We start from the raw sequence: 24,271 nt of genomic DNA on the forward strand, positions 1-24,271 counted from the left end.
GAATGTAACCTTTGTGCAGCTGCACAAACACAAAAACTGCAGTTGCATGATATAATGGCTGCACTGCTGTACAACTTGATTTGTGCAATTTTTGTGCTTGTGCAACAGCGCTCTTATGCAATGGAGGAAATGTTATGTTCTACTGTGTGCATAATCTGGTGGCCTACTGTAGGATGCCGGGCTAGATGGGCCTTGGGCCTGATCCAGCGGGGCTGTCCTTATGTTCTTAATGTTGAACAGTATGTCAGCTAGTGTTCTAGGTCTTGAGTTTCCATTACAATCACCTAAGGTCATGCATCCCCCACCCACCCCAAACCATCCAAACCCCCTTTACATGTTGTTCTCCTCATTTTAAAGCTTTAACCTTTTATGTGTAAGAATGTACTATATGCCCAAAGGCGTTTCAGGAGCAATAAACTCTTTATATGGAAATAAGTTTAAGCATCTGTTCACCACAATCCCTGAATTCTTCATTTGTACTCGCTGTAAAAAGGCCCTGCAGTGACATGCAGAGATTTCAGCGGTTCTGAGGAGGCATAAAGTTGCTCTGCTCAGCCTGATCCTAAAATTCTACTGGAAATTCCAAGAATCTGTCACACCTCTCAGAAGCGTGACAAAAGTCCCAAGCTTAGGCCCTGGGTATTTAAGAGAACGTCTTCTTCGCTATGAACCACACTGCCCATTGAGATCGTCAGGAGAGGTTCGTCTGCAGTTGCCACTGGCTTGTCTGCTGGCTACTCAGGGAAGGTTTTCCTCTATTGCTGCCCCAAGGCTTTGGGACACACTTCCTGTTGCAACAAGAGCCTCCCCATCTCTTACATCTTTTTAAAAGGCAGTCAAGACACATTTGTTCACCCGGGATTTTAATTAGATAGTTTTGTGTTTTAATAGTTTAAATGTTTTAGTTGTTTTAACCACTTTATTTTTTATTGTTTTGTTGTAAACCGCCCAGAGACTTGCATTTTGTGGTGTATAAATGTGGAATACAAATGTGTTAAATAAATAAAAATAGGCGGAGGGGAGGGTGTAGAAAGAACTGAAAAGGATTACTGTGTGTGTGAGATTCTGTGGAGATAAAAATATCCTCCATGTTCTGCAAGTTTCTGCTTGTACTATCCTAATAGATAGGGAGGTAACCTAACCCAGCCTGGGTTAGGCTGGCCGTCAGAAGTGGCAAGATCCTTGCAGATTCCTCTGCTACGTGACCACCTAAACCTCTTAACAAACCCAGCTGCCAGAGTTCAGCCCCAGGAGACACAGAGATGTGCGCAGCCTTACGGGGGAATCCCCAAATTCAATGCCCGTGCCATGTGTTGCATTGTGGGATGTCTGGAAGCCAGAACAAGTTCCAGCCCTGGATCCCTTTGACCTGCTCTGTGCTTCACCAAGCAAGGCTGCCTGTGTGGGAGTGTGGAGCACACTCCCACCACCTTTGCTGCCAGCGTCTGTGGGGAAGGGGAGGTTTACCCTGCCTTCCCCACGCCTGCACAATGGCGATCGTGAAAATAGCCTCAGTAGAGGTTAGGAACTAATTAACTATTAATTTAACTAGAGGCCAATGGCGCACAAGAAATCAAATGGATGAACTTCATATTTAGTAGTTACCTATGACAGGAAAAAAAGAACTACAACAGCATTTGAACATGTAATGAAAAAGCAGATTTTTATTATGTCATCTCTGTCCATGATTCAGCATTGCTGTAAATGACTTTCATTTACTGCAACTTCTGTACAGATGTGTGGCTTTGAACTTACTAGAACAGCAAAAATTTAAAATGAAAAATAAATGCTCAACAGTTCCACACAAGATTTTACAGTCCAACATTTCACTGAGTAGGTGAAAAGACACTGTTACTACAGAATTATTCAGCATGAATAAAAAACTACAACTTTTTATTTTTAAACAGGAGTCACTTGTTTTAATTTTTACACAGTTTAAAATTACTGTGATTAAAAATAATGAAAAAAGCTTTTTAATAATGCCATACACCAGCATGATACAGGATTTGTCCCCATTATATGTCTTTTGTATAATATACAAAATAGAATGTTGACACACTATTGAATCCGTGCTATTAAGCCTGTTGGAGTGGTGGGAAAAGGGTATTTTCCATACACGCAGCCTTTTACCAGAAAACCAAAGCCTCAAAATGGTCATCTAATATCTTCCAGTAATATGAGGCTCTGTTCCTTGCCTGAAAATATTGTCCCTATATAATGTCAGTAGAATAGAATAAAAATGTGTGTACATTCAGGGTGACAGTCTGATTAATTTCAATATGGATCAGATCGAGGGTGAGGCTCAAGTCTGAATGGGGCTAAGACGCTGGTCCCTTTCTACAAGGTACATGGCTGAAACACCAAAGCTTTTCAACCAATCTCAAAAGTATATGTATAAACCCTCCTATGTTTTGGGAGTATTAACTGTGCAAAAAGGAATATTAGAATGTTTAAAAATGCTTCCCCCCTAGTTTGAGCCACTTCATTCTCCTAAAATAATGGGGCCCTAATTTGTGGTATTTCAATTCCTATCCTTCCGCCCCCTTTTGAGCAGACACTTTTCTTGATGTGTCAGATGCATTCAATCTCAACTTCTGATACACCAGCATATGGTGCTAACCATTCAAGATTTTATTTATATCTTTAGAATTAAGTTTAGATCCTAGAACTATGACTTGAATGAAAACAGCCACTAACTCTCTTCTGTAAAATGCTTGTGCAAGCACTAGGGGAAGACTTGCACACCAATTTAACAGGTAGGTTCTACTGCACTTCTCACTTTTCCACTTGGGCAAGTGGAATAACATCTCTGGAATTTCACTTTTCTTTTAGCACAAGGTGTAGCTTGCTCATTTCGGGACCATATGCATGCAAGAGTGAACCTGTGGATATAACTTGTATAAAGAAAAGGTGGCCTTCCCCCCTCAAAACTCAACATCTAAGGTATTAGGGGGTCTGTTGGGGCCACAGAATTTACAGACCTGAAATACTATCTTGTATGGCTGTACCCCCACACAATACTCTAATTCAATTTTGTATTTTCGTAATTTAATTGGTGTCAGAATTTTTTAAAGTAAATCCCAAATTGGGATCAATTTGACCATTTAATCCGATTAGGGATGGTTGTTTTTTTTGTTTTTGTTTTTTGCAATGATAGGTGTGTCAAGTTACTGGCATGACCAGTAGCAGAGTACATCATCACATAGAATTGTCCCATCAACATTCTGCATACTGCACACAATGAAGGCATGGTGATCTATCCTACGATCTGGGTGCTCTTACCATTTGTAAACATCCTCACCGTGTGTATGGGAGACAGGACTAGCCCAAGTTCTCATTTCTCCACCCACTGCCTTCTCGCTGGTCTCTACAGTGTAAAGCTAAGAGACTATGGTTTTAAAGTTAAGTTGGCACATTCCCACATTTGAGCGCACTTTCTACTGCTGCTGCGTTCAATACTATTCAATGTTGTATTTTTGGTTTACTCTGGCTGGCAAGATGCTAAGCACATTTACTTGGAAGTCAGTCCCACAGATTTTAATAGTCTTTACTTCAGTGTGCTCAGGTTTATGGCCTTGGGTTCTAGTCCTTTCTTTACTGATACAAGAGCTGTAACATTTCTTATCTCAATCTGCAAGCCCTAAAATATCCTATGAGAGGCCATTCCTATTAATTCCCATGTGAAAATCTAACATACGGTATGCATATCTGGGACTATCCAATAATTCCCATGTCAGCATGATGTGGCAAGGCACTGAAGAGGCAGAAGTCAGAATTTTCCCTGCTTTTATTTGAAGTGCCGATTCCCCCAGCACAAAAACAAAACAAAAGAAAACTAGCCAGACAAGAAACAACATATGTTTTTGTTGAATGCTTATGTACTTTAAATGGCTTGAGTTTAAAACCTTTACAGCACATTTAAATTGAAAGTTCTTTCCCACAATCAGCAATTGTATTTTTTAAAAAATGTGAAATCAAAGTCTACAAACTGAACAAATATACGAAATCAAACAAATTAGAGCCTCTTTCCCACTGCTAAAGTACTTATTTGTATGTAGTAATAGTACTGATTTCAGTATACGTCAATTATATTGGTAAACAACCACACAGACATTTGTCCATGCACACACTGCTAGCTTTCTTAAACTTGGTATCAGGGACTAAAATGTTTAATACATGTCACTTCCCAAGTGTAACTTTACAAATTTTCCTGTGAAATAGGGACAGGGTCTCATGCTCTCTCTTTTCAGGAACCTTTTAGAAACCAAATACTTGAGTTTATTAGCATTAGCTAAAAACAGGCAGAATACACATTTCATCCCATGGTTTGCAAACTACTGTTAAAATACTCTCTGAAGCTTAGGTTAACTGTTAAAAATCATACATACTTTTAAGAGCTTATTCAAGAAGAAAGACAAGTTGCTTAGCTGAACCTGGTGTTCTGAGTGGTGATTGATGCAATCACACAGTTGCGTGGTGTGCCACAGAGCATTTTTAGAACCCTCTATAACTCTAGTGAGGGAGCTGGTCCACCTGTGGAAGAGCTCTGCTGGAGAACATTCTCAGTGATGCTGCTTGGGTGATGGTCAGAGAAATACAGCAATACAGACTGGAGAAATGCTGAAGCAAGTTCTCCAACTAAGCACTGGAAGGCTTCCAAAATGTTCTGCAGAACAGCCACACACAAAATGTGAGGCTACACAGAGACCACAAAGAAGAAGAATCACTGTTACTAAGTGTGAGAGTTTACTCCCAAGTATTGACTACAATAGCCAGGGATTTTCTTTTATGAGCTAGCATTTAAAAAGGATTAAGAAAAGACAAAATATTTCAGGCAAAATTTCTATTTTACCAGGAACATTTTTAGTTGAATAATAGAAATGTATTTAGTAGATTGTGAACAACCTATGCTCTATTATTTACATATTGCTGGTACCTGTATGCATTTTATTGCCAAATTTGTCTAGCTGTTTTGCTGTGCTCTGTGAGGCTGAACGTGAAAAAAAACCCCAGATATCCAGTGGTCTGTATGCATAGGCAAATGCCTGTATGAACACACTACTTCAGTTTACATTTTTTGCAGTGGAGGTCAAATAAACCTGCACAGCTGCTGCAGGTTGAACCCTGGAATGTGAGGGAACCAAGCACACAGGCTGGATTACTATAGCCAACCTCCAGCCAGTATGGTTTCTTACAGCGGTTTAATCATTTAGGTTTCAGCCAGAGAACTCCCACTGAATATGGGTAAATTCCTTTTACTTTAAAAAAGAAAAGAAGAAAAACAACAAAATGAAACACACATAATAAAACTAGAGTACCTCTTTAGATACTTCAGAACAATGCTGCCAGGATTAATACTTCCAGACAAACCACAATTTGTATGGGTTACCATTCAACACATTTGTGACCCCTAGAAAAAATATATCACGAGTCATGATAAAGCAATCTGTCATCTAAAAACCATTCTTATGATACACTATACAAGCTATTTTACAATAATTTGATAAATTGCTTTTAAAGCTGTAGTAGCCCTTCCATTCTTTTCATCAAACACTACTAAACAATATATATTTGAAAGTATAAACTAAACACATATATTAGTAGCTTCATATAATATTTTGATTGTTAACCTTGTTAGATTTTTAAGCTCTACTATTTTCTTTCAAAGAAAGATTTAAGCCACTAAGAGCAAACATCATGTTTTCCTTTCTTTAGAGTGGCATAGCATTTTAAATTTTCAGAAAACTCCTAAGGTGCTCAGAGGATGGGCTACTACAGCTTACAAGTTGATTTGTTTTTTTAATGACAACAAGGAAAAACTCACAAGACATACATGGTTGTTTTATGGCACACTAGTAGTTTGATACAGAAGGGTTGGAGCTGTACAGAAACTAAGACCTACTCTAAACCACTAGATCAGTAGCGGAATATTCCTGTTCTCCAGGAAACAAGATGGGTGAACCAGTCAGTGACAAATGAAGTGAAAATGGGTGTATAAACATACACAGGTTTGGGATTTTTATTTTCCATGATAAGAGCTTTCATCTTCTGTAGTTTGGTCTATTTTACTTTCTGCATAAAGGTAAAAATTTTATTTGAAGCAAAATCTTTTAAGAATCATTACAATAAACATAAAATACTGGGCATAATTATAACTATTTTGTAAATCAGTGATATTTTATATGTGTATCTATATGTATCTATATGTATGTATCTCTATATAAAGTATGTATACGTGTGTGTGTGTATATGTGTGTATACACTCACACACACACACACTTCCTGACTGTTAATTGTCAATGGAAATTTAGCCATCAACTTAAAAATGAGTCAGGTGTGTACACATTTGCCCCAATCCAGTGAGAGTGATCTGTGAGCAGAAACTGGCTTCTTTCTGCTTGCTGATCTGCTCTATAGATAGTGCAAAAGGTTTCTGGGAGGGTAGGCCCTCTTGAGCTCAAGACCCAGGGCACTTCTGCATTAGGTATTCATTGCCCAATGGATGAAAAAGTGCTATCAGATCTATCAGTGCTGGCATTGCCCATCACCTTCCCAACAGATGATAAGAGCTGTGCATGCTGATTCCCATCTTGGGAGGTGGAGTAAAGTCAAACACTGCAGATTCCTATTTCTCTGGTATGGGGTCCACAGGTTGCAATCAAGCAATTTGGGGAACCCCAGAGAGGCAAGTGTACTTTGTTATGAAAAACATACTAATTGGTCACTAATAGTATCCTAATAAAAAACCCCAAAACATAGGTTTTACTGTTTTACAGTTGTGTCCAAGGAAAATAGTATACATGCCAATTTCTGTGCACATCAATTTTGTTTTGCACATTACAGCTGCACTGGATTGTGGCCGCTGTATATATAATATACACAAATACACACAAAAGTACACACATATGGCAATAAATTGAATATGGAAAAAAGGTAATTTTTTCCATTTATAAGTAAACTTTTTAAAAATTATGCATATTTTCCTGAAGGTTTCCTGATGGGCACTCAAGACTGATAGTTACTGTCAATCCAGCCCAAGATTCTTATAATTATGGCTATTGCATTAAATGCAAGTAACTAGGCTATTGTTAAAAAAAAAAAAGTGTTCATACAGAGCTGTTTAAGACAGAACATGACATGTATCAATAGTATGTTTCCAGTGTTCAGGTTAGATTTGGACATTGTTTATATCCTTCCCCCCACCCACTGAATTGGCTGAATTTATTGGGCAGATTTAATAGGGTCACTTATGACAGTCTTGATTAGATTAGAAAAGTCACCCTATATTCACACATATATACTTAGAGTAATATCTAGAAATTAAGCTATGAGCTGCCCCACCTTAAAAAACAGCTGTACAATAGGCATCTTGAAGTTGTACAAAAATTATGTAAGAAAAAATGAGCAAGCTTAGTTCACTGTATATAAAGTTAAAGGAAATTGCTAAAACCAGACAGTAATAGCTATAAAAGGCACAACTTCCCTTTTCTGATATACAGTTGTAAACTTTCTTCATGTTACATGCATAAATCAAAAATGCTACCTCAACTATACCCCCACCCCCCAAAAAAAATCTATACCAAAACATAAACCTAGAAAATTTTATCCAGCCAACTGCATAAATTCCTAGCTGAATGTTGACAATGCAGATTCTGAACTTTACACCGCTGATTTTGGTGCATCTTATACTGCCAATATGTTGGTGTACATGGAGGAAAAATCCCAACCCATATTTCTTTCTTTTCCTTCTTCCTGTAATCATTCATTTTGAGGTGTCTGCTTCTGAAACCTAGGTCTTGGCCCTCTGTAAACCACATGTAGTGCATAATTACAAGAACAAAAACAAGAACACCCAATATAGTTGCAAGGACAAAATTAACAAGTCTTTTAGTTTATAAAAAAGAAGCTATAATTTGACTTTTTTTTCTTAAGGCAATCTTTCTGTGTTAAGGCAGTCACTTCTGATGAAACAAGAGTTTCTTGATATTCCCATTTGAATATTTTGGTAACTGATTGCTGATGATTTCTGCCAACATTTCTGGAAACTCTACACTCATGGATTTATCCAAAAACGTCTGGAAGCAAAAGCTTAGAAGATTCTCAACCACCTGCAAATGATAAGAGAGAAGGATAAAATGCTTTTGAGCTTTCTGGGGCACAAAAACAAGTATTGGTATTGTGTTGTGAGATACTTTAAAGCACAATTAAGGCCTTCTTCATATGTTCATTCCTGGCGTTCACTGATTGGAGAGGGGAAGTGAGAGTGCTTTCAACTACCATTCTGTTGTGTCAACAAGTTCCCAAGCCACACCCCTGAACATCCCCAACATTAAGCACTTACAGGAAGAGGCAAGCTCTGGATACAGGGAGAGTTCCTCCCCTGCCTGTGGGCTTAATGCTTGCTTCTGCATACGAAGTGCTGAACGTGGGCAAGTTCAGGAACATGTCACTAGGAACTGTGCAGGAATGCGACTAACTAGCATGCTCCCACTCCCCGTGTCCAATGTTCAGTAAATGCAGAGAGAGAACTTAATATAAAGAGAACACTTCCAATGAAACTTAGGGATCATAAAACCATGTAAGCAAATAGACAGTCCCTCAGATATCCTAGATTCAATCTATTTAGGAATTTATAGAAGAATTGGTACAATGCCAGTGCAGATTTGGGGCAGTCCACTTTGAATGCCAGCAGGAGCACCAGTCTGATATAGTTTAACAGTATTTCTGCCATTACAAGATCATACTTCCGGGCGGGGGGGGGGGCAGGCTACATTGCCCTTGGTTCCCTTAATTCAAATTATTTTAGAGCTATTTGATGAAAACTTTGCCTGGCCTTAAAATATTTTTTTTAATTAAACGTTAACAATCTACTATAAAATTCTCTTGCTTCTTCCAGATGAAAGCACTGGTTAACACCAAACTATGTTACTGGAGATATCCATGTTATCTAGTTAAAACCTAATGATGTTGCCCCAGTTCCATTATTAGCAAATTTGGGATATAATTTTGTTCAGCTCCTAGTGCTTGGATATATTACAAATCAAACCTCAAAATTAAAAAGATCGTACCAACTTTATGAACCAGGACATAAGTTTTGAAAAATATATGAAACTTTTTCAAATGCTTGCCAAGAAATCTCAAATACAGAGCAGATTCTGAACTGAGCCAAGTGGAGTTTACCTATCACAAGCAATTACATTTGTGTCAAGGCAGGATAACTCCATGCATTTTATTTATTTGACATATTTATATACTGCCCCAAACCTGCTTCTCTGGGCAGTGTACAATAAAAACAATACAAATTAAACAAAATTTAAAAAGAATTAAAACATTAAAATAATTAAAAACCCAACATTAAAACTGTACATCTAATTAAAAGCCTGGGTGAACAAATATGTATCCAATGCCTTTTTAAAAGTTGCCAGAGATAAGGAGGCTCTTATTTTTACAGGGAGCAATTTCCAAAGCCCAGGGGCAGCAACAGAGAAGGCCCGCCCCCAAGTAGCCACCAGAGATGGGGAGGCTCTTATTTAGGGAGGCACAACAGGCTTTTATTTCTGCTCTGGCTCTATTTTTTAGGTTGGACTCAAAGAACAATGAAAGGCAGGAAAACAGGTGCTAACATGGTTCCATGAATACTTGTGAACAGTCTATAGGAAAAGTTTGGAAATATTATAGGTTCTAGAGCAGTTCTTAAAGTTGTGCAAGAACACATTGCATTGCATTTTTATACAACACTCTAGGTCAAGGTATAAAACAAAAGGTGTGGAAGGCACGTTATACACATGGAAAACTACCTTTGGATTCATCTCTATATTTCAATTTCTCCCTACAGCTAGTTTTATATTGATAATATTTACATTTTGATGAATCCATGTTTTTGGTATGTACTCCCAGTTACACGGGAACATAAAAAGATGCCTTATAACAAGTCAGACCATCGGTCCATCTAGCTCCATGTACACATGTGCAAGACACAGCGGCCGCTGGAAATAATAGGCACCACATGGCGCAACTACATGCATGGAGCTCTTGCTGTCAGCACTGCAGTCTTATGGTGCAACTCTACTGCAGATGTTTATACACACGCAGGGAACGGGTGGTCCCCCTGCACAGTACATCAGCCACTGGTTCTATTGATATTCTAACACCACAGTGGTTGTAATATCCAGCCAGTGTGTTGTAGTGGTTAAAGTGCTGGACTAGGACTGGGGAGACCTGAGTTCAAATCCCAACTCAGCCATGAAAGTCACTGGGAGACTCTGGGCCAGTCATGCATTTCTCAGTCTAACCTACCTCACAGGGTTGTTGTGAGGATAAACATAACCATGGTATTTCCTCCTTGGAGAAAGAGCAGTGTAATTATAATTACACTTACAATTTAAATGTAATAAACACACACACACACACACACACACACACACACACACACACACACCCTAACTTAGTACTGATTGACGAAGCCTTGAAAGGGTACACTGACTAGGGATGTCCACGAACTGGTTTGGTGCCTCTTCTGGGAAGGGCTGAACCAGCTTGATGGGATGGGGAGCTCCCTTAAGGAGCCTGTAAGGAGCTCCTTACCGGTTTGTCCCTGCCCTGCTGCTTTTTCAGGTGTGGTGCCCAGTCCCCAACTGTGTGGGGCTGCGGTGCTGTTCCCTGCAGCCTCTATGCAATGTCACCATGTACATGGCCGGTGCACATGTGCGCCAACCATTTGTGTGGTCAGCATGGCGTTGCTGACCATGGACTATCTGCATGCTGATGCCGCATGAGGGCTGCAGGAACAGTGCTGCAGCCCCACACAGTCAGATGGGGACTGGGCACCATGCCTGGAAAAGCAGCAGGGACGAGCAGGTAGGGAGCTTCTTACCAGCTCCTTAAGGGAACTGCTCCCTGCCCTGCCAGCCTGAGCCATTCGTGCACATCTCTGACACAGTTTACCCCCAAATACCATAATGTTATGCTGCTGTCTCGACCTTCATTGCCACCAGCATTGCAAAATCTTAATTTAAAATGGCAGGTGGCACTACCATGCCACACAGGTGGCTGTTCCATAAACTAGATTCCAGCCACAGCACCAGTTACCATCTTACTATCATTCGTACACAATCCATGTAAGGAACATACATGCCATAAAACTTACATCGTGCATGGAGTCCAAAAGTTTCGTCAATTGATAAAATCGCTGCCAGTTCTGGCTTGAATTCCCTTCTCTCTTCACTATGGCTTTCCCCAACTCTTTGATGTAGGTCATACGAATTTCATCAAACAAGGCTTGACTCCTCAAGCCCTCCTTGGGAACTGAAATATGGAGATTAAGTTAGTCTGAAGACATCCTGCCATACAGTTAAATAAGTTACACTTTCACATTCATAGTAAAGAAAAATAATTATAAAATACAGGCATTATGAAAATAATGCAGAGAATGTGCTGAATGTGTGTGTGTGTGTATGCGTGCATGCATACACACACGCCCTTATGACGAAAGACCAAAAGTCGTAAGTACAATAGGTTTGTTCTCAAAGATATAAGGTAGTACATAAAAACTGACCAGTTTCAGCACCCACAGCTGTGCAGTTAAAGAACGTTCTAAGCAGCTCTGTCCAGCCATATACAGAGGTGAGCTGGTCAGTTTTTTGTTGTTGCTGTTTATAGGATTTTGTCATTTACCACATCTCAAAAAGACATGTTTCCAGGAAAATATAAATGGGTACTGATTTTCTACTTTTATTCTCCTGCCTTGCATGTCTAGACAAATCTACTAGCCTGAAACTATTCTGCCGGATTTTTGAAAGCCTATCTGCCTAAAACCCAGCAAACCTTTTCTCCACAGAGCTCATATAATAGTATATCACAGATTCAGACTCATTTGTATTATCAGATTCTACTTCCTTGCAGTAGAATCTGTCTGAATGAGGCCTTCATTCAAGCATTTATTTACCACATGCCACTCTGAAATCAGATAGGGATGTGCACGGAACCACGGAGGCGTGGTCCGGCACTGGGGGGAGTGTGTCTTTAAGGGGGGGCGGTAGTACTTTCCCCCCCCCCCCGCCGCTCTTCCCCCTCCAGCACTGGACTTTCCAAAAACGTTCTTGGGGTGGCCGAGTTCCTCCCTGCCGCCCCTGCCCACGTCGTTGTCTGCAAAGGGTTAAAGCAGAAAAAGCTGGTGGCGCGCGTGCTCGTCTCTGTATGTGGCGCGCGTGTGCCAGCAGCGAAGACAAGAGCATGCGCCGCAAAGGGCGCATGTGCGCCGACAGCTTTTTCTACTTTAACCCTTTGCAGACAACAACAGGGGCAGGGGCAGCAGGGAGGAACTCTGCCGCCCCCAGAACGTTTTTGGAAAGTCCAGCGCCGGAGGGGGAAGAGCGGCGGGGGGGGGGAGTACTACCGCCCCCCCCTTAAAGACACACTCCCCCACCCCGAAATTCCGGACTGCTCTGGAGGCCTATTCTATGGCCCCGGACCGGTCCATGCACACTACTAAAATCAGACTAAGACAATGCTTGAACCACTTTAATCAAAAAACCATTTATCTGGTGACATGATTAATGTTTAAATCAAGTTATAATTTTAACACCATTTTTGCACCATTTATTATGGTATGTGGAGACTGCGTTTACATACAAAATTTATTGTGATCCATAAAAACAGCCTTAGTGACAAGGACAAATCTAGTACTGACTGATGTACAAGTCTTGCCCATGCTTAATGTATACAAAGAGACAATATCCTACGACAGTAACTAAGATTGGTGAAGTGTGGTGATAGCGGGACTCTTTGCACACTTGAAAATTGCAGGTTGGACTTGGGATTTGAGGGATGAAGATATCTCAGCGTTTACCAATTCCACAACAATTTATACTCTTCCCTAAAAACACTACAATAACACCAATGTTCACTTACTTGTAGAGAGAAGTAGCAAAGTTTTCATGCAGAGATATTCTTCATATGAAACTTGAAGCCGAGCTAACTCATTAGTAACTATCAGCAAACGTTTGCACTGTTCATACATACAGGGTAAATTCATTCTCTGCCTGAGGAAAAAGCACACACACATTCACTTCAGTACAAAGGGGCCAATAAATTTCTGTATGGAAAATGACCAAATCATCTCCAATGATTTGACAATGTCCCAAATGAGTCAATAAAATAAATAAAGTCAGATTTTAGGAACACTGTTTTATCTGGATGTATATTATTATGGATTATTAACACAGGCCTGGAGATGTGAAAGCTCTGGGGAAAGCCCTAGGGAAAAATATGGTTAAAACTGTTTCCCCCACCCTGGTTTTTCTGCCTCAGCTTTTTCCCAACTGGATAAAATTCTTTGGGGGGAAAGGTAAACCGCCCCCCCCCATCCTCCAATGAAGCTGTTTTGGGGTTGTTGTTTTTCCCCATACTGGTCCTTCTCAAAAATAAAGTCACAAATAGCCTGATCCCACACGCTTACCCAGGAGTAGCTCCCAGGGAACTGCAGTACAGGATTGTAGCCAAAGTCCACAAGAAGCTTAAAAATAAGCAAGCAGGGCCTATTCAGCAGTAGTGCCAAGGCTTTGGATCAAACTCTCAGAGGAAGCATGGCAATGTTCTCCTCTGCTTAATTTTAGGAAGAAATAGAAGGCCCACTTATTCTCACAGGCATATGGAAGCTGATTTTAATTTATTTTAATGTTTCTATCTTATAACACAGTTCATTTGAGCCCTCAGGAGGGTTCACAACGATGTTAAACATAGAAACATAAAAGTTAAGCAAAACAGAACAGCTAACAATCAATACAGTGGGTATAGGAAAGAATCACCCCCTTTGATAGACCTTAAATTCTGGTTCCCTTACATCCTGAAATAAAAACACAAAGAAAATTCCCTTCACCAGCTGTACTTATCCAATGCAACCTATAACATCCAACTGAAAAACATCACAATTACAGTCCAGAAAAAGTGTCAGAAATAAAAAACAAGAATTACTGAGATTGAAAAAGGATCACCCCCCCCAATGTCAATATTTTGTTGAACCACCTTTTGCTTTAATAACAGCCTTGAGTCTGTTGGGATACTTCTCTATCAACCTTGCACATCTAGACGGAGCAATATTTGCCCACTCCTCCATACAGAACTGTTCAAGTTCGGTCACATTGGATGGTAGGTGTTGGTCCTTAATATAAAATGGGGGCTTTCGTACCAGCTTCCGGACATTAGAAGATGTCTATACTAGCACAGATCCGGTTTCATGGTAGAGCAAAACACATGCAAAATTTCTAGGGTCTGGCTGCCAAACAGTGATCAAATATATGTTAAGTATTTTAAGAATCCAAGTCCTAAACAAGTTACTTGGGTTGAAGGTAATAACTAGCATTTGAATTAAGCTCAAAAACAGAGCAAAAAAGCTGGTGATGTTAGTATTGAAAAAAGCGGAATTGCATACTCCAAAAAACTGGCTTGGTCAATAACTACAAAAATACAGAAATCATTTTTGCTTCAGTACATAAAAATTAACATATGAAGTATCCTTTTCAATATCTCCCTATTTTAATATACCACTTCCTCTTCAAAATTTGGTGTTGCACAGCAAACTCAAAGCACTTTTTAAAACTAAAGTGAACTGTTTATTTTTGCTGGTAAAATGTTATTACTGGATTAGGACTGAAAGGGTAATGTAGATCTTTATAGAAGAAAATTCTGTGGTATTAGTAACAGGTTCTCTTTCCAACTCTTTAAATCAATCTTTTTTGATTCTTTAAATCAAACCACCCTCTTCACCTCCCCCCATCAGGGCACCACACCATCTCCTAATTGTGCAGGGGATGTGGTGGTTCAAACGGACCATCTTTCCCATGTAATTTAGGAGGCATGCTGCGGTGGGCGGAGGTGGGGGTGGGATGTCCACACTCTGCCCTCTATGTATCTGAGAGGATGGTTCGGAGTATCATTTGAACTGGCCCAAAGAGCTTTTTGTGTGTGTATATTTTTTTCCTTTACGGGGGTGGGGGAGAGATTATATTGTTCTGTCATTTGCAAGCAATTCTAAAATAATCTATCATCTTGGAATAGCAAAGAATAAAGTGAGAGTTTTTGGTTCCAGATGTGATTTATATTATTTATTTATTAAAATGTTCTTATACACTACCTCCTCCAAAGACTCTAAGTAGTGAACAACAATTTAAAAAAAAATTAAAGGGCAAATGCCTGGCGAAACAGGTAGGTCTTGAGAAGGGCCTTAAAAGCAATTAAAGAGGGGGCTGGAATATTGGGGAGGGGAGGAGAGTATCCCAAAGAAGAAGGGTGGCCACAGATATGCCCTGCCGGGCCCAGGCACCACACAATACACCAGGGCCCATGTATTGATACAACATGTTGTCCTAAATGTGTACAGGAATATACAAGTACCAAATAAAGCTAACACACAGTTTCTTAATATTTTATTACGACCACTCTCATTTTGTCAGAAATTAAGAGAATTCTGAGGTCTTCATTTCATTTTCTGAAGGTTTTTTAAAAATTGTATTGATTATTTTAATGGGAAAGAACACACATAAATCAATACAGTTTTAGAGTTATTTGTTGAATTAATATTGCCATGCTGTAGAGAAGTATTTTTTCTATTTTCAAAGTTATTTCCTTTTCACACCCTGAGAGGGGGTGTAGATGGTAGGTAGGCCCACACCCTGCCATATGTCCCCATCTGAAGAGGATGTGGGGTGTCACTTTGAAATCTCAAGGTGTGCTAAGATACAGGCCATATTTTAGATGCTTTAGCAGCCTATAATTTATGTGCTACAGCCATCCAGGAATGGCTCATCCCAACTGTACTTAGAGCTATATGCAAGAGGTACAGCTGTTCAGAAATAATTCCTCTGAACTGCAGACTATCAGAGAGCTGATGTTTTCACAAGAAATACAAGTCACACCCACTCCTACATCTTCCCCTTGGTTCCACCCCACAAAGCTCCTCCTACCTGCTCCACTCAGCTTCAGCCATAGAAGCCTCTCCTGAGCCATAACAGTGAAACTGAACCTCCATATTTGGAGAAATATACCAGATTATATCAGATACTGTGCGAAAGCTGGATACAGATTCAAAAGCTGTACTTTGAAGAAGCAAGATAGAAAAATTATTGGCACAATGGCGCTTTTGAATTTTCATGCTGGAGAAGACTTTTGAGGATACCATGTACAGCCAGGAAAACAAACAAATGGGTCCTAGAACAAATCAGTCCAGAATTTTCAGTCAAGGCACAAATGACCTGGCTCAAACTATCATACTTTGGACACATTATGCGAAGACGGAGCTCCCTTGAGAAGTCCATAATGCTGGGAAAAGTTGAAGGAAAGAGAAGAAAAGGATGACCAGCTGCAAGGTGGATGGACCCGATTACGACAGCAATGAATGCACCACTGAGAGATCTTAAAGGCCAAGTTGAAGACAGATCATCCTGGAGAGAATCTATTTATGTGGTCCTTAGGAGTCGACACCGAATTGACAGCACTTAATCAATCAATCATATCAGATAATGGGAACAAACATGTTTCTAAGCTTCCCAGAGGCACCTGACTGAAACAAGAGTGCTGCACTAGATAGAAAAAAGTAATTTGCCCAAACCAACCAGAAACCAAGTATAAGGCAGAGATGATCTCAGCCCCCCAACACCTTTTGTCCTCACACTTGCTAATGCAACCCGGCCATCTTACAGGAGGCAAACTGTGAGAAAGAGAGATGAGTGATTTGCTCAAAACTACAAACTTAATACAACAGTATGAACTAGCTTAACCCGCACAGAGCATCTGCGCGCTAGTACTTGATTGCTCCCTCACCTCAGAGATCTCTCCACCGTCACCACTCCTGCTCCTCCTCCTCCATCTGGTTGCTTCCACCCCCCTCACCCCTCTTGGTCACTCCTCCATCCCTTTACTCCATCCCCCTCACCCCTCTTGGTTGTGGTTGCAGCGTTGCTGGCGCCTATTGGCCGAGCTGCAACCCTTATCCCCAGAGACCTCTCAACCCTCATCCAAGCCCTGCTCTTTTTCCTCCCCACAGAAGCAACAGCAGTGGTTGACCAGGCCTTTCCTCACTGCCGCTGCCATGGCAGCTTGTTCCCCTCAGGCTGCTGACAGGCCCAGGCCTGTCCCTTGCCTGTTTCCCTCCACCAATGGCCTCGGTAGCCCCAAACAGCAGCAGTGGTTGACTGGGCCCTTCCTTGCTGCCAATAGGCGCTGCCATGGTCAGTCATTGCCCTCAGGCTGCTGACAGGCTCAAGCTTGTCCCTCACCCTCCCTTCTTTTTCTCTCTCCTCCACTCGCTTTCCCCCTCTTTCTTTCCCCCTCTTCTCTCTCTCCCTTCCTGAGTTAACAGATCGTGTTAATCTTGTTTCCTCATCTAATTCACACAGTAGCAACCTCCTTCTCCTAAAGAGGTCTATGACAATTTGCCACCGGTCAGTTGGACACGGCCAATCACTCCAGGGACAACTCACCACAGGGCACAACACCCCCCCCCCGCAAGCGTGTCCTGTCACTTTGGCTTTCGATCCGGAGGGGACAAGCGGGAGGGAGGTGAGAGGAAGCTAAATTTCCACCTACCACCCCACCAAAGCATGTCTTTCATGTTTTGCAGTGGAAGGAAGAATCTCTCTGCATTCCTACCTGTGGGGTTGTGCCTCATAAGAAGTGAAATGTCAGGTGTGAAGCCTGCACCAGAGCTTTAGAGCAGGCGAGCTGCCATTTTCCTCCTCATATTGCCCCTTTCCGGGTCTCCCCAAAACAGCAGCGGTAGACCTGGGGTGAGCTGTCCCATTCCCCTCCTGAAGAAGCTCTTTCCTCCCTCACGACCCATGCCCACTATTCTTTTATATATATAGATTCCTCTCCTCTACAATCAAGAACATCTTCCGACCAGTAAAAGTTGCATTCCAACTGACCTCAACCATCACAAGCGCCTCCTCCCTATCTGCATATGGAATCTCCACTGCCCAATTCAGAGCCTGTAGCACCGTGTTGATTGGGCAGTGGAGATTCCTCTGAATACCAGATGCTAGGGACTAACAAAAGGGAAAGATCATCATATTCATATTCCTGTGAGTTTCAGAGACCTCTGTTTAGCTGCTATTGGATACTGGACCAGATAGTCTGACTTTGATAGTTTGACTAGTGGCTGAAGTAGACATCTAGGCACAATGTGAAGTTTTTAATGAATACTTTGCATCTGGGAAGGTTTTCACTTTCTTTTATCTACTAATGTTTCTTAACCTGTTGCCACAATGTAATGGTTAATGTCAATGAGCTACATTTTTCAATTAAAAGCACTGGGAATATTATTTACTTGTAATTATGGCTTCAAAGTGTGCATAATCAGAGAATAATTAGAAAATAAACATGAATTTCTATAGTTAATCTTCCCTTCTAGGAAAATGAATAATTAGTAATGATATGGAGTTACAGCAAAACTCCAATGTAATTACATTATAATTACACCACAATTACAATTGCCACTTCGTCATTGTGGTATATGCCATGTGAATATACTATTGCTGTTCTGAGGGATGTGTGTGTGTGTTTAAATAGTTGGGTCTACAGGTTAAAACAGAGCTATCTATTATAAATAAAAGTACAGATGGTCCTATTTTTCATTCTCTAGACATCTATATCTGGTTTATATAAAGTGTATATACTCTACCTCCCCTATAATTTAGTTTAATTAGACTAATAAAATCACAAAAATAAATCTGAAGGAAGGCAGCAAATCAGCAGCAACATTTTATCAAAAAACCTGAGAAGTAAGGATTATTTTACTAAGATCACTTAATGAGCTTGCTTAAAATCATAGTGGGGATCTGAATCTAGGTCTCCCTGCTCCACCCCTCTATCCATTACACCACACTGGCTCCTGTCAGGAGACAAGGCTTGCTTCAATCCTGATGAGGTCTCCTTCGGTAGGTAGGAGGTGAATCCTGCCACTGCAGGAGACTTTAATATTCACCAAGATCTCAAGGAGGCCACAGATCTGGAGAAAAACCTGGAACTTGGTGTCTTGTGAATGTTTCCTCTAGAAGAGCTGAAGATATAAGAGGACCTCAAAGTCCTTAGCTTTTAGCTTTGTATTAATTAATGTGGTTTTAGCCTAGTCTTTTAGCTTGTCTGATTTTATTAATCTTTTATTTTACATTGTAAATTTTATTAATGTTGTCAATCACCACAAGCAGTGTCCTGAAGAGGTGGGGTATAAATATTTTAAAATTTTAAAATATTAAAGATCCATACCCCCATCTGGATCTCATATGGGTCCCATGCAAGACCCTCCTCCATTGCTATCTGGAATCTTGAGATTAGTGACTGCACCAGATCAGGGCCAGCAAAGGAGCACTTGCCTACTTGAGACATCCCACCCCCACAGGACTATTCAGGAAAAGGCAAGGCCAGGATTAGCTGTAAGCCAGGCACTTGTTGGAGAACTGCTCTAAACCAACAGCTCCTTATGACTCAGCTTCCAAGTCTCTGCCTTGGTTCCTGTTTAGAGTTCAGCTCTCTGTTTTGCTATCCTGTCCTGCCGCTCTGTCTCTTCACTTCTGTGTCCCTCCTAACTGCCATTTCAACTTCAACTTCCCAAAGAGACCCACTTGCCTTCCTTGGGCCATAAGTATAGACAGGTCCTTGCTTAATTTCAAAATTTACACATATTATATTTACTCATCGATGTCAACTGAGAAAACTTAGCAGTAATGGGGTTAAGGGGAGAGGTTAATGTGTGGATAGGTAACTGGCTGAAGGACAGGAAACAGAGGGTAGGTATATGGAGGGAATATGGAGATACGTATATGGAGGGAAGTAAGAAGTGGAGTCCCCCAGTGATCTGTACTGTGACCAGTGCTTTTAAATTTATTCATAAATGATCTAGAAGTTGGGGAAAGCAGCGAGGTGGCCAAATTTGCAGATGACACACCAAACTATTTAGGGTACTGAAATCCCAGACTACGAGAATCTCCAAAAGGAGTGGGCGACAAAATGGCAAATGCGGTTCAATGATGGCAAGTGTAAAGTGATGCATACTGGGGCAAAGAACCCCAACTTCACATATACGCTGATGGGATCTGAGCTGTTAGTGACTGACCAGGAGAGGGATCTTGGGGTCATGGTGGACAGCTCATTGCAAGTGTTGACTCAATGTTCAGCAGCTGTGAAAAGGGCCAACTCCATGCTGGGAATTATTAGTAAGGGAATTGAAAATAAAACGGCTAATATTATAATGCCCTTATAAAAAACTATGGTGTGGCCACATTTGGAGTACTGTGTGCAGCTCTGGTAATCATACTTTAAGAAGGACATTGTAAAACTGGAAAAGGTGCAGAAGAGGGCAACCAAGATGATCAGGGGCCTAGAGCACCTTTTTTATGAGGCAAGGCTAAATACCTGGGCTTTTTACTTCAGAAAAGATGACTGCAGGGAGACATGATAGAGATCTATAAAATCATGCATGGTGTGAAGAAAGTGGATAAAGAGAAATGTTGCTCCCTCTCACATAACACTAGAACCAGGGGTCATCCCGTGAAATTGATTGCCAGGAAATTTAGGACCAAGAAACAGAAGTACTTTTTCACACAACACATAATCAACTTGTGGAATTCTCTGCCACAAGATATGGTGACAGCCAACAACCTGGATGGCTTTAAGAGGGGTTTGGATAACTTCATGGAAGTGGTCTATCAATGGCTACTAGTCTGAGGGCTATAGGCGACCTCCAGCCAAAAGAGGCAGGGTGCCTTTTAATACCAGCTGCAGGAGAGTAACCGCAGGAGAGAGGGCATGCCCTCAGCTCTTGCCTGTGGGCTTCCCAGGGGCATCTGTTGGGCCACTGTGTGAAACAGGATGCCGGACTTGATGGGCCTTGTGCCTGATCCAGTAGGGCTGTTCTTATGTATTGCTTCTTGGTGCATAAGTTTTACCTTTACAAAACATTTATAAGGTATAGACTATTCAGAATTTTGTGCAGTTTTATTTTAGTAGTGAAAAAACTCTTTAGTTGAAGACAGCACTCAAGGTGCTTACAAATTCATGGAACCAAAAAGCATGGATATTATAAAGTCTATGTAAACTACTTTTTTATTGTTGAAAAGCAGTATATAAATATTTGTTGTTGTTGTACTTAACTCTTGCACCATATAAACAGTAAACCCATTCTCCAGTTTCACATACTATGCTCACACTTATACACAACAACAAATAAATATTTATTTACTGCATTTCAACAAATGTTTCCAAACATTTCAGCAAATGTTTCCAAAGCAATTTATATAGAGAAATATTAAATAAATAAGATGGATCCCTGTCCCCAAAGGGCTCACAATCTGAAAAGAAATGTAAGACAGCCATCAGCAACAGTCACTGCAGGTACTGTGCCTGGGGTGGATAGGGCTAATTACTCTCCCCCTGCTAAATAAAAAGAATCATCATGTTAAAAAAGTGCCTCTTTGCCCAGTTAGCAGGGATACCCCCCGCCAACACACTTATTTATCACATTTATATACCAATTGATATGTGCATCACTAGGTAGTGTGCACAATTTTAAAATTGACAATTATAAAACAAAGTAAAAACAAAACAATTTCACTGAATAAAAAGTTAAAACAATCTCATGGGATATATGTCTGATTTATGATCATAATAAAGCCATTCATTCATTCATGAGATAAAAACACAAGAACAGTTTGAAATTAATTTCAATTAAAAGCATGAGAAAACAAGTGTGTCTTGAGGGTCTTCCTATCTTAATAAATTAACAAGGGAACATCTGCTCATCAATTTTATTTGAAGCCACTAGATAATAGAGCTGTCATATTTCCTTTGTTCATCCCACCAAAAACTCCAGGCGGACAGAGAATCTGCGGATGATGGAGCATTAGGGCTATGGGAATGGGGGTAGTGGTTAGGTTCCTGACTGCTCGAAATAACTGAAAATAGTTCTCCCCGTTTTCCACCCCAAATCGATCCCCATAAGCCCTACCGTGCTCCAGAGTAGCCCATGGTGCTGAAAATCATTGTTTTTGCCCCCCTTTAAAATAAAAGTAAAAGCCTGGGTCATGTACCAGGTCACGCAGGGACCATTTGCGCATGCACGGCAGCCTCCAAAATGGCTGCTGCGCCAGGGGAAATGCCTGGAAAGGGCTGAAGACCGCCCGAACTTGGTGATGGCTGCAATAATAGAGGCCGGTGGGGGGGGGGATACCTCCACGGACCCAGCCACCACCTTGGAGAAGCCCCCAAGATGGATAAGTTGGGGATTATTTAAAAAACAAAATTATTTGGTCCGTGAACTCCCTGCCCCGGGGGAGGTTCTGGCCGGGGTCGAGCAAAACCAGGGGCAGTTCGGCTTGACTCTGAACTGTCAAACTGAACAGGCTCGAAGTTGAACTAATTTGGTTACAAACCTGTTTGTACACCCCTAGTCTTAGGTGAAGACCTTGGAACTACTCCTTCGTGTGTCGCTTGTGCTGAAAATCTTTTCTATTTTGTGTTATAGGAACGTTTGAGTGGATGGCTTCAGGAAAGGTTCTATGACCGATCCTACTTCATGAGGCCACCGTGCACTACTCAACAGTCTGAGGGTGTGAATGGGTGTGTCAAAGAGCCCTGATCCTGAGTTAGGAGATGAGGATGACTCAATAGACAAGAGCAAGTATTGTTGGTGAAGTAGGGAAAACCAGAGTCTCCTAGGCCACCAAGGAGTGATCAGAATGCAGGAAGCCCTGTACCGATCTGGAGATTGAGGTATGCTTTTGTCGTAGTGTTGTCTGTTCTGATCTGAACTTGAGGACCCCATATGTAAAAGGCAAGATGCCTGAAGGCTTTGAAGACTGCTAGCAGTTCTAAGTAATTTATGTAATGGCGGCTTTCTAAGAGGGACCATAGGTCCTTGAACATTCTATCTTGTAGTTGAACTCCTCAACCTGTGAATGATGCAAGTTGTTGGTGAAGGTGAGTGGAAGCTTGAGTTGGTGAAGGTGAGTGGAAGTTCCTGAGGTTTGGTGTGAGGGTCCACCTTTTGACTGCATGGTGTACTTAATGGGGAATTGTGAGGATTGTGGACTGAGGTTGAGAACATGGGTTGTAGTTGTCCAGGAACCACCTCTGTAATACTCTCATACAGAGCCAAGTGTGAAGTGGAACTGATATTGTAGATGCCATTAGGCCTAATAGATGTTGAAGCACCAGGGCCATGTGGAACATAGGAAGCTGCCATATACTGAGTCGGACCATAGGTCCATCTAGCTCAGTACTGTCTACACAGACTGGCAGCGGCTTCTCCAAGGTTGCAGACAGGAATCTCTAGGAATCAGCCCTATCTTGGAGATGCCAAGGAGGGAACTTGGAACCTTCTGCTCCTCCCAGAGCGGCTCCATTCCCTAAGGGGAAGATCTTACAGTGCTCATATGTGGTGGGGATAATAGAGGAGACAAGTAGCCAGGCTGCTGACAGATTGTATCCGATCCAAGGGGAGGAAGATGGCCTGTCATTCTGAGTTGAAGAAGATGCCTAGAAATCTTATGGAGATGGTCCGAGTTAACTGGGATTGAGGTTATGTCATACATTGCAGTACAGTTGTTCCTGGGATCCCCCTGTAATGTGCCAGTCCAAATATGAGAAGATCTGGATGCCATGTTCTTGTAATTGTGCGACCACCACAGCCATGCACTTTGTGTACACATAAGGTGTAACAGAAGGGCCAAAGAGCATGACTGATTTGGAACTCTTGAGAGCCTATCTGGAAGGGTTTTTTTTTTGGTGCTTCGGGTGAATGGAGATATGATAATAAGCATCCTCAAAGTCTATTGACACAAATCAGATGCCCTTAAGGAGTACAGGAAGGATGGATGAGATCGTGAGCATCCTGATCTTCTTGTACATTATGAAGGTGTTTAGCTCTCTGAGGTCCATGATGGGGTGAATACTACTGTCTCTTCTGGGGATCATGAAGTACTAGGAGAAAAATCCTGTTGCAGGATTTCCCCTCATCAGTTCGATGGTGTCCTTTGATAGGAGGGAGTGTATCTCTTCCCAAAGTCCTATGGATGGATGCGTGATCTAGATTCCAGAGCCGGGGGGATGAGAAACAAATTCTATGGCATATCCAATTTGAATTATGGTGAGCACCCAGTTGCTGGATGTGATGTTCTCTCTCATACATCCAGATAAGGTCCCAGGCATGTTCCAAATCTGTTAAAGTCAGGGTCTTAGGTGGAGGGCTTGGCTTCGGACTGTTGCGTCCTGCTGAAAGAGTATT

At 41.3% G+C, this 24,271-nt stretch overlaps 1 protein-coding gene across 2 annotated transcripts in view; it reads right to left on the reverse strand.

Moving 5' to 3' along the window:
* Positions 1-1,644: 1,644 nt before the first annotated feature.
* The window catches only part of NR3C1 (nuclear receptor subfamily 3 group C member 1), a 130,920-nt gene continuing 108,293 nt past the window's right edge, over positions 1,645-24,271 (reverse strand). For both annotated transcript variants that reach the window (XM_053294445.1, XM_053294446.1), the window contains exons 7-9: positions 12,910-13,040; positions 11,147-11,304; positions 1,645-8,108 (exon numbers count right to left, since the gene is read on the reverse strand). In XM_053294445.1, the coding sequence (XP_053150420.1) occupies positions 7,956-8,108; positions 11,147-11,304; positions 12,910-13,040 (442 nt within the window). In that variant the 3' untranslated portion in view covers positions 1,645-7,955. The remainder of the gene's footprint in view (positions 8,109-11,146; positions 11,305-12,909; positions 13,041-24,271) is intronic.

Source organism: Hemicordylus capensis, chromosome 2, assembly GCF_027244095.1.
Source record: "Hemicordylus capensis ecotype Gifberg chromosome 2, rHemCap1.1.pri, whole genome shotgun sequence".
NCBI lineage: Eukaryota > Metazoa > Chordata > Lepidosauria > Squamata > Cordylidae > Hemicordylus > Hemicordylus capensis.